The sequence below is a fragment of the Idiotropiscis lumnitzeri genome, chromosome 9 (genome assembly GCF_059441095.1).
Source record: "Idiotropiscis lumnitzeri isolate Australia: NSW breed Sydney's pygmy pipehorse chromosome 9, RoL_Ilum_1.0, whole genome shotgun sequence".
Lineage (NCBI taxonomy): Eukaryota > Metazoa > Chordata > Actinopteri > Syngnathiformes > Syngnathidae > Idiotropiscis > Idiotropiscis lumnitzeri.
The window spans coordinates 14886983-14897862 of record NC_142399.1 but is presented as its reverse complement, the minus strand read 5'-3'; the positions used below and the strand labels follow the sequence as shown (position 1 = coordinate 14897862).

General features: G+C 40.6%; 1 protein-coding gene across 2 annotated transcripts; it reads right to left on the bottom strand.

The window, feature by feature from the left end:
- Positions 1-235: 235 nt before the first annotated feature.
- LOC148330384 (poly(rC)-binding protein 3) lies at positions 236-10365 on the bottom strand. 2 transcript variants are annotated; one of them, XM_088304492.1, is made up of 14 exons: positions 9874-10365; positions 8961-9002; positions 7776-7886; positions 7650-7673; positions 7525-7557; positions 7318-7434; positions 7121-7252; positions 6568-6696; positions 5821-5910; positions 5008-5049; positions 4531-4606; positions 3401-3453; positions 1920-2089; positions 236-1582 (listed from the first exon to the last, which is right to left on the bottom strand). In XM_088304492.1, exons 3-14 carry the CDS (start codon positions 7851-7853, stop codon positions 1222-1224), a joined length of 1305 nt encoding a protein of 434 aa, XP_088160618.1. In that variant the 5' UTR covers positions 7854-7886; positions 8961-9002; positions 9874-10365; the 3' UTR covers positions 236-1221. The 2 variants fall into 2 exon arrangements, with proteins under 2 accessions (XP_088160618.1, XP_088160620.1); XM_088304494.1 differs by having other exon boundaries at positions 9879-10365.
- Between the last annotated feature and the right edge of the window lie 515 nt (positions 10366-10880).

Genomic DNA, 10880 nt, shown 5'->3' with positions numbered 1-10880 from the left:
TTTTTTGGGGGGGGGCTGCACCTTACTGAATATTTACAAGGATTATATTCTGCTCTTCCTCCCTGCTCACCTGGGATTTGCAAGTGTATTTATTTATCAACAGCCTGCATTCAAAATAGTTTTTCTGCTTTTCAGTGTCTTGCCCTACATAACACATAAACAACAGTTTCTTTGGGCAAATTATAGCCCCAAGTGCTCTATCAAAAAAAGTGAAGAAATGAAACAGTATTTAAAATAGGATTAGGACTCTCCAGATATTTATTTAAAATAAGGTATTTTTCCTTCTGCGTAGTCTTCATTCTAATACAATAAAAACTGAAAATTACATAAAACAGTGAACAATGCATGAACTTATGTACAATGATTTGTAAAATAACAATTCAGACTCCACTAATAAAAACAAACACTTTTTATTAATAAAAACTCACATTTATTCCAAATCCATATCATTAACACCAAGCATTACAAAACTGCAATGTTTCAGTACTATAGACCATCACCACCAAAAAAACCCCCCAAAAATATAACAATTACTGTGCCGTGTCAGTTTCTGACGTAAATGGTTAATCAGTTGTGATGGAGACTGAACAAAAAACAAGCAGAAACAATAAAGGAGTTGTTTGGACCAGTCCCACGCTACAGGATTACAGTGCAGAGTGAAATCCACTAGAATCCAGTGTGGTTTTAGAATTATCCCATCAGAACTGCAACAGTGCCACGCTACTACAGAACACCCAAGCCCGTTAGCCCTGATGAGAGCCTATAGTGAAGGAACGTAGAAAAGTATGACAGAGAAATGAAGCAATCCGTGTTAATTATTCTAAACACAACCACCTCTATTGTACATAACAAAACGTTTAACAGCCTGCTGCCTACGGAATTTGCGATCTAAAAGTGGTCTAGGAAGAAACACACAAAGAAAACATTGCATATTATGAAACAAATCTCCTGGAGTAAGTCTTCATATAAAGCTCTGTGACACAAAGCCATAAGAAATGTTTGCTTTTTCCTTTTTCAAAGCAAGCCTGAGTTTACACATTGCATATTATGCAATTGATACGGAGTTAATACGCACCTCGGACGCCTATGAAAATATGCTCCCCTGATTAATGGAAAGCGAGAGCTACACAGGTAAGCCTTGCATACTTGTGCCAGCCATTGACACATTCACCATCATTTTTGCAAAGTGTTATCCAAATAGACAGACATGTCCAAGTGGACTCAATATGGAGCAAACTTCTGTCGCTCAGACTTTTTGACACCAGAGGTTTGTATTTTTGCAGTGTAAGGGGCTAAACCCTGTGTTAGGCTGGTAGCGGCTGCAGGGTGGACAGCCAGAACGGGAAGTGTTTTCATGCCAAGCAGGCTGGAAACAGGGACGGCATAGTGGGAATTTTGGATGGCCTGTAAGGTGGAGGGAGCGTGGACGTTAATGTTGGTGGGGGCTGGGGTGGTGGCCGCCAGAACGGCGAGAGAGGTAGCAGCATTGGAGGCGGTGGAAGCAGACTGAGCGTAGCTCATGTTGAGGTCAACTGAGGTCGCAGCGGAAGCAGCCTGCATGGTGTATTTAGCCATCTCTAAGCTGCACGCCGTGATGTCGGAGGGGATGTTGAGACGGTGTGAGGTTAAGGGAGGACAATGGAATGTGAAGGGGCAACAAGTGGGTAAGACAACAGAGAAGAGAGAGGAGAAAACATGAGAGTCAGAGTAGCAATGTGTTAAAAAAAGCAGAAACAATCAGGATCTCTTTTTATGGAGTCAAGAGACCAGAGCAATTATCCAACCACACCTTGACCACAATTATTCTGCCCTCACAAAAAAATAAAAAATAAAATAAAAAAGATAGGTTGACTTTCTCATAATTGTGCACTCTACATTGCCGCCCTTTCTTTAAATGGTGGCAGTGCATCATGTCTTACCTGGCACTGATGAGGTACTGGGCCACGCTAATGCTTGCCGGTGAGCCTGTGATCGTGACTTGGCGCATGGCTGAGCCATCAGTGGCACTGGCAATTTTGATGTGTGCTCCCGAGACCTGGCGAATTTCATTGATCTTGCTGCCTTGTCTTCCAATTATGCAGCCAATGAACTAGAAGAGCAGGAGAGTGAACGAATGTAAATAGCAAATGAGCTCATGTTTCTTCCCTTCGCAGAAATAATATCACAGGGGAGTAACTAAACAAAAAAAAAAAAAAAAAGAAAAAATAAACACCACTGTGAATCCTTAAGAAGAGCGGCTCAAATTGTGGGACGATATTACAGCTCACTTTTAGGGATTATGCAAAATTTGTGAGATTTTGCCAAACCTTCACAAATCAACACAAGCCAGTTGTAGTGCATGGGAATTTTAAGGGGCTGGCGATTAACAGGTTACTTGTAGAAGGTTGTTTATTTTGACTTGTAGAAGGTTGTTTATTTTGTGTTTCTACAAGTGCTGTCAAGCAATTAAAATTTGTAACTAAATAATCGCAAAAAATACGTAATTAATTGCGATTAATCACGTTTTTCAACTACTATTTATTGTGCAGCTTGTAACATGTATTTACTTGAATAATATCCTGTAATTAATTTAAAATCACCAAATATTAAATGTATTTTAAATCAAATAATGTTCTAATCGCTTTCTTTGATCCTTCTATATAATCTAAATGGATCTTTACAAGCATTTTTCTTTCTCAGTTTTCCAAATTTCTACATTTAGTTCTGCCCACAAGCACCACATTCCAGAACTGTTGGTTTGCAAGGCCCAGTGGTAACTTGAGTAGGATGTTTTCTTCTGAGATGATGTGCTGAAGATGTACATCTAACAGGGCCAAGTATTTGAATTTGGCTTTGTAAGAAAAGCAAATTATTTTTGAACTAAATAAAACTGCGTTAAGTGAGTTAAACTATTTTATTGCAAATATTTTTTTTCTAACGCTTTAATTTTGACAGCCCTAGTTTCAATAGATGCCAAAGGGCATCGGGGCATTATATTAAATCTTTGTATCATTTGCCACTTTTCTTCAAATTTTGGAGGAATCAGTTTTTATTTTTTTTTCTTATTATTTACTGTGTTAAAAAGACTGCTGTGCAAAAGGTGGTGTGGCAAAAAGATTTTGTCTAAAGACATGCATGATACTAAATTGAACCCTACATTGCCTTGCTTCACTTTGACCAAATTATCTTTAAACAAACATATGCTTATCATAACGCATCTGCACAAACATTTCACAATAAGGTATTGGGAGCATAAATGAATGAAAGAAAAAGACGATACAGTTCTTACATGAAATTACTGATGTCCAAAACATTCCTTCTCAAAGCTAGCCACCGAGACAGTGCTAATAATGTACGCAGCATCCGAATTATTGGTGTGGATTCTAAGTAACCGCCACAACACAAACAATGAAACACTTACATCATTAGGTATTGCCAACTCCTGTGAACTTGTAGGGGCAGACGCATCGAATCCTGTAAAGTAGGACACAGAACGCTAACAACCGCATGCCGCTAATGGCTTCCACTTTTGTGACATAACAGGTTGACCTACTTTTAGTAGTTATTACTTTTTATAACACTGGAGTAACAAAAAGAAGCTTTCTAACCACATGTACTATGTATTATATACATATTTAACACACATTCTAGCCACATATTCCACGGCTACAATTCTAAGGCTTTAATGTCATATACAGCGTGGATTCTTTTACGTCAGTCCTCTCTATGTGGTGCAGGCTCAGTTAGTTGTAGCAGACTGCATGGAAATGTGGGTTGATGATGTCAGGGATAGTCTGAGCCAAGATAATGTTAGATTTTGAGGGGAGATGTCGGTGGACGGGAGGGATGGGAGGTCAAGAGATTGGGATTTGTTTCCGACGGTGAGAATTGGACTCTTTCAGAGGATTGGGAAAAAGAGACAAATGGTTAAATATTCACAAGTGTGTAAATGCTACTCTCATTTTCACATTTCTCTCTTGGTTTAAAGTATATGGACTAAAGTACGTGCCTCATTGACTTTATTAATTTTTCAGGGGATGTGCTGACATGTGGGGCAAGGCTATAAATCTAGATTTGCAGGAGCAGTTTTGGGAAATTGCCCTGTGCGTGCCCCGTTGCACAACTGAAAGGTCCAAAAAGGAAGAATTGTGGTTTGGATGAATTTGAGAACCCTGACCTAAACTCCATCAAAACCTTTGTGAGTGACGCCGCTTGTGAGCCAGCAGACCCTCTCAACCACTGTTAATGACCTCTGACCTCAACTGAACCCTCTGATAGCTAGCTATTTTCCCACAATACCTTTGTCTATTCAGTCTACATGCTATCCACACACTAACCCACTCTGCGGGTTTCACGGTTTCGTTTGATCTCCTCTATGGCTTCGTAAGATGTGGCCACTAACAATTGACCAGATAGAGGGTGAATGGCCTTTGAGAAAATGGACGCAACCTTGACACTATCTAATGTGACAGGGCTGTTTGATGTTGTGATTGGAAGAGGAGTGACGACAGAGGGATCGATGGTCTTCCCCGGGGAGCCGTGGGTACGTACCAGGGAAGGTAGGGTTGCTCTGCCCAAGGGAAGGGAGGGGGATATGCTGCATAGCCAACTGGTGAAGCTTGGTCAACTGCAGGGTAGGAAGGAAGTTAGAGCTAACCAATCAAACTGGATTATTTCAGAGGAGTTGACAGCTACAATACAGAGACAATCTGAAGTTCACAAACATCACAGATGGTGTCAGTGAGAAGATTCTTTTCCTTCAGAAAGCATGCTGGACTCTCATGGAAGTAGTCTGAAAATACAGTCACATCTCTGGCTGCAAAACTACAACTTGATCATGAAGGGACTACCTTTAAACTTTGATTTCAATCAGAGCATGCTGCTAATTGGTGTTAGTGTTAGTAATGTTGACAAATCAGAGTTTCATTGATGCTGAGACGGTTAAGAAAGGGGATATTTGGGACTGGGGGGAGTGGGCAGAGTTGGACAGAGAGGGGAGGAGTCAGTCATTTAGAGGAGCACACTTACATCTTGATGAGCAAAAGCATATTGCCCTGGAAGTGCAAATGCCTGGATGGTGTAAAGAGAAGAGATGTGATTACGTGTCACTTGACATATGAGCATGAAGTGTAAACTCAGGCTTTGGGTGCTTTATCGAAAATCCATTTCCCTCACTTTTTCCATAGCCAATCACTGTAATGGGTTTGATGGAATTTTATCTATACTGTATGTCATCTGATGTTTTCACCCCATTTTGACAATGCCAGAAATTCAATAACAGATGTCTGATAAATGAGAGCAGCATGTGCCAAATGTAGGACAGTGGCAAGCCAGTTCATGGAAAACATCAGATCGAGTCACGATATTGTTTATGTTTCACTGCAGGGAATTAATAATGCAAATGGGTATCATTTATATCCGTCACACACTGGCTACATTGTTGAATGTATTTTAATCAGCCTATTTCCTCAACTTAATACTTATATTTGTGCAATATAAAGTTGTTACCGCCGTTCGAGTGTCATAATAACCACAGTCCGCTTTAAAACAGCCTTTTTTTTCAACTTAGGTTTGGGGGCATAAAAAAAGGGAATCCATGACAGGTTTTTATTGGGTTGACAGGGCAAGATACTTTGTATTTGACAAATAAAAGAGCTTAAAGGGCACACGTTTATGGAAAAGGCATTTAAATTCATGTTCGTTGTTTTAAATATTCATTTATCAATATGCGTCCATGAAAATTTGAGCAGTGACTTAAGAAAACCCTGCCCTCAAAATCAGCAATTCTAAGTTTTTGGGGTTTTGCCAAAAAAAAAGGCAAAGGTGAAGATGGCAACTTACTTGTGCAGAGTGCTGTTGTGCTAATACTGCATGAGCTCCAGCAGGTATGGCCTTTGGACGGTAGGGAATAGTTGCTCCTTTTGGAGGAGACTAGCGACAAAGTCATGAAAACCAAAAAGAAAAACCCAGAATATTTTATATACAGAACTCTGACTAAGACTGATGCATTTTACATCATTTATATCCCTTGCTGAATCTTTTAATAGCCGTCTAATCGGCTGAGAAGGTTACATGGACCTTGCATGCCACAGATGAAATAAACTCTTAATTTACAAGACTTTTCATTTTTCCAGCATGAGCGTAACCGTGCCCTTGCCAAAGGGTTGGAAAGAGAGATAAATTAATTATCTCAACCCCGGAAAATACAAATTATGCTGTCACGTTTAGTAAAACAGGTATTGTGATAATGCTTCATGATATTATGTGATAATAGCTCATCTAATTGTTGGCAGCTTCATCAATGCAAAGGTGAGTTGATTTAAAGCTTATTAAGTCGCTAATTAATTCTTTGCTCTTACCAAAATCATCACCTTGGAAATAATGGCTTCATGGCTGAAAGGTTTTCCTTGTAAGAACTCCACCAACGCACTCAGGAAAATTAATATGCATATATTATTGTATGAGACCAACAGGGAGGTCCCAACTCTCAACTCAATGCAAAGCTTTCCCACAGCGCTGAACAAATAAACACGTTGCCCTCTTGAGTGTCTAAACAAAGATCATGCAGGGCCGTTTGAGCGTACATACCTCCAGCATGATGGAGCAGATGTGTCGCACGCACTGAGTGATAGCTTGTGGAGTGCCCGAGATTGTGACAGCCCTTTCGGTCGAATCCGGAAGCATGTCTCCTGCCACCTGAACCTGGGCCCCTGTGGTCTTAACATCACAAGACAACACAGCAAAATGACTATTTACTGCCAGAAAGAGCACTCCATCACCCAAAATTGAAATGCAGTGTCAAGCACCTGCAGCTTTACCCTGATAAGATTCGGACATGCAAAGAGCAGCTGCAAGCCAAATAGAAACGTGTGCACCAATATTTAAAGAGGCGCACATAAATAATCTCCGGTTACAATGGGGTTTCAGCCTTTGCACTGGCTGAGACGTTCAGATTCTCGAATGCAGCTCCCGATGCAGTTGAACAAAATGTATAGAAAGGAAAATTGTGCCGGCTTGATTGAAGTGTTTGATTTTTGAGGACCCTTGACGCCAGAACATCAGGTAGAAGGCGGTCTCTTCTCATCCATATGCAGACAACCAACTTCCCGAGAGAAAATTGCAGAAACACACGGCCTCCTACCTCTCGGATCTCTTTGATCTTCGATCCTCCTTTTCCAATCAGTGAGCCGCACTGGCTCCCTGGGAAAACCAAGCGAAGTGTCACAGGCGGATTGCTTGTCACATTGCTGTTTGTCATTGCTGCCGTTATATCCTGTGGAGAAGATCAACAACATATTAGCGCAAACTTTCAATTGTAAAGATGTCAGCAATACTGACCTCCTCAAACTTTTGTGCAATCATGGAGAAAGCTCTGAAGATTCCCTCTGTGGGTCCTGTGATGGTTACGATCCTCTCCGGAGACGATCCCTCTGATATGTTGATGCGAGCGCCGCTCTGAGAAAAAAATAAATCAAAATATATTCAATTTAATTCCTATGCTGTGCCAGGGAGGACATGCCGAGTTACGCGCTGTTTAGTTCTTACCTCCTCTCTCATTTTCTTCACTGTTTCCCCTTTCTGGAAACAAATAAAGAAGATTAACTGATTCCTTTCCATCTTAATAATGGAAATGACACAATGAGTGATGTTTTATTTTAAATGTAACCTACCTTTCCAATTATACTGCCAACTTCCTGTCATGAAAATAAATAAGTTATAACCTAAACGCGTCTTTCAAAAACATGGACTACAATACAACAGTGAATTAATTACTTTATTCCACAATGGTCAATTACCTTTCCATGCATCAATAGCCTCAGTGTCAATGTAACATTCAGAGTCCCATCTGAGGCCATTGCTTCCCTCTCAGACATGCCCTACGTTTTCACACCTGATATGGAAATACTCTGCAAATGAAATAAAAACAAGTAGCGTTACTGCTGTCTGTGGAAATGCATCATTTCCATTTTGCCACTGTCACCTCTCGAGAGAGAATGTCTTCAGACTGATAATTTAAAACAATGGCTTTCATTGCAAAATCCTTGACTGTATCATCATTCCATCAATCTCCAGCAGAAATAAAACTGATTTATATCTGTAAAGATGTTCAGAAGCTCATCACGGGACTGAATTTGGACCAGTGAGGTTTTTCTCCTGATCTTGTAGTTGTGAGTGCGAGGAAGATAAGCCTATCACGAGGAGCAATCTTACATGGGACCAAGTCTTTGGTTCCGGCTTAACGCAAGATGTGTGACTCCCTTGGATATGATAAGACACAAAGGACGCCACTGTGGAGAGCCGACAATCAAGTGATATGTGTGTGATGGTCTCCAATGTACTGACACACAATTTCAGCTCGGAAGACACTCTGAATCAAATCTTTGTTGTCTATGCAGAACAAATGAAGAATGTTTGGAGGCATTCAGTGTCGGAAGAGAGGCTTCTTGCTAATAACACACAAAGAAAAAGATTTTTTTTTTTTTTTACTAGATTGGATGGCCGACATCATTTTTTATGAAGAAAGTTCTATTTCTTTCTTGAAAGAAAGAATAACCATGAAGTGTTTTGGAGTGTGCAGACCTCCCTCGCGGTTAACGTGAGAGTATCTGACCCAGGGAAGACAACGGCACTTTTTGTGTCAAATCTTTGCTGCTCTGTCGCAATATGATCAAAATCAATGAACTGAATTTACTCTTTGTCTTTTAGAGATACTTTTGGGGTTGAGGTGGCTTTTTTTTCTGCTGCTTGAAGCCTCATCTAAACCCTGCTGCTCCAAGCAAATGTACAGTAGATTGCTTCCCGGGGAGGTAAAAAGGGGAAAATAGCATAGCTACATGCTATTGGTGCATACCCATGAGGAGTTTCTTGTTAATCCGGATTCATCTGGTCCTACCGCAGGATTTTTGTGTACACAATTACATTTGTAATACATGACCATTGACCCCCCCCCCTCCCTCACAGATTCCCGTTGGGATACTTACATAAAGCAATCAATGACAAACTCTTTGCTGCCATTCCAAACCCTAAAGGAAAACAAACAAAAAAAGAGATTATTTTAATCACGGAGCAATTACCAGAATAAAATATTTGACGATGATTTGCTAACGAGCCGTTTACTCTGAAATTGTCCCGTCATATTCCAGTGTTGATTCCGACCAAATTACCAAATCCAATTAATACGTTTGAGGTTGTTTTGCTGTCAACAATGAGGCTTCTTTTCTCCTCTGTGTATTATTATAAAATTACAGTGGCAACATCAAATAAACAGCAACATCTCTTCCTAATCCTATAGGCCAGGATTTGTTTAGTTAATGCTAAGACCCTTTTGACCCATTTCTGTCACCTCTAGTATGTCAGCGCCTACTCAAGACTTCCGAACAAAACATTGGCACACAATAGCGCCCACAGTTGACAACGTGATATCAACAAAACAGCTTATTAATCAGTCAGGCAGGTGGAAAAAAAAACGACAGGGGTCGCGTTTTGGTTTAGGGAGGTTATTTTATATCGCACGCCATAAAACAATACTTCACTTATAAAATCAAGTTCGTTTTGGAGGAGCACATAGAACAATGCTGAGCGCAAGTTGATGTTCTAGCAATTCGTGGAAAGTGGACAACCGCTGTATATATTGCATTAGTCTATAATGTATTGATAAAATCGGGTAAAAAGTCACTTTAATGGACCAAACTGAAGACAAACAGCCATCTTAATCCTTTCCATCACACTAATTCAAGTCAGGAGTTACACATAGGTACAAAGACGCTCATTCTTTCATTGCAATCAATACAGTTGTCTGCAACACTGCCGGCTGTCCAAAGTAGACGGTGAACACCCTACATCTTGAAGGATGAAGGCCTAAGTCAACACGACAAATTAGAAAAATGTACTGACCTTACATGCAAATCATTCACTCCTCTCCTTTATGTTGGGCAGCTCCTTACAGTAGCAGTTTGTTTGTTGTCCGTGTTTACTTCCTTTGTTGTCAGTTATCCACAGAGTGGACAGATGGCTCTCTATGCCCTTAGACTGGCTGGAGCGGAGGCTGGCTTTGCTATTAGTCCCTCAGCTTAGCCCAAGATAAGCCCCTACACAGGGCAAGTGAACCCACATCTCTTGCCTAATTCTCCCCGTCCCTGCCACCAAAGAGGCGTTCCTCCACACGAAGATCCACAGGCTGAAGAGGCCTAAGGGCAGGGCAAAGAGTCTCTAGTGCTGGCCACAATCCAAGCCACAGATAGCTCTGGCTGCACCACAAAATAAAAATAAACCTTTTATCAAACATAAAAATGCTACTATTAAAAAAACTGAAAAGATGCAGTATACTAATATTACTTAAGAATACATTTTCAAGGGTGAAAAAAAAAAATTGGTTTGTTGTGGTTACAGTCCGACTAATTGAGGGCTGAAAAGGACAATGTGGCGTTGGAGGTATTTAGTGATGTTAAGCACAATGTCCTCGTGGGGCGCTTCTCCCCCTCTCCCTGCCTTGCCCTCCCCCACACCAAGCCCCTCTGCCCTGGAAATGAGGCCAGACCAGATACAATACAGCCCTTCTGCACAGAAAAATGTATTCAGCTGTGCTTCAAAATTGTGAGGGAAGTGAATCAGTGAAGCATAAGTGGCATATTTAATTACTATCCACTGTGTCGCACGGAAACAATGATGGCTGCTGTGAGCCTCATGGCTGTCTTTTAGACATCTGAGAGTTGCTCAGCGGTTCAATAGATCTCTCCAGTAGTTCTTCTGTGAATAAAACTGTTTAATTCAGTCATGAGAAGAAATGGCGTATGTGGGCACTCTTTTTGTGTTAAGTGAGAACGTAAAATCAAGAGGTCCTTTGTTAATGATAGAAAGTCAATAAAAGTTCATTTTCTAATTCTACAAAGATTTATATTGCT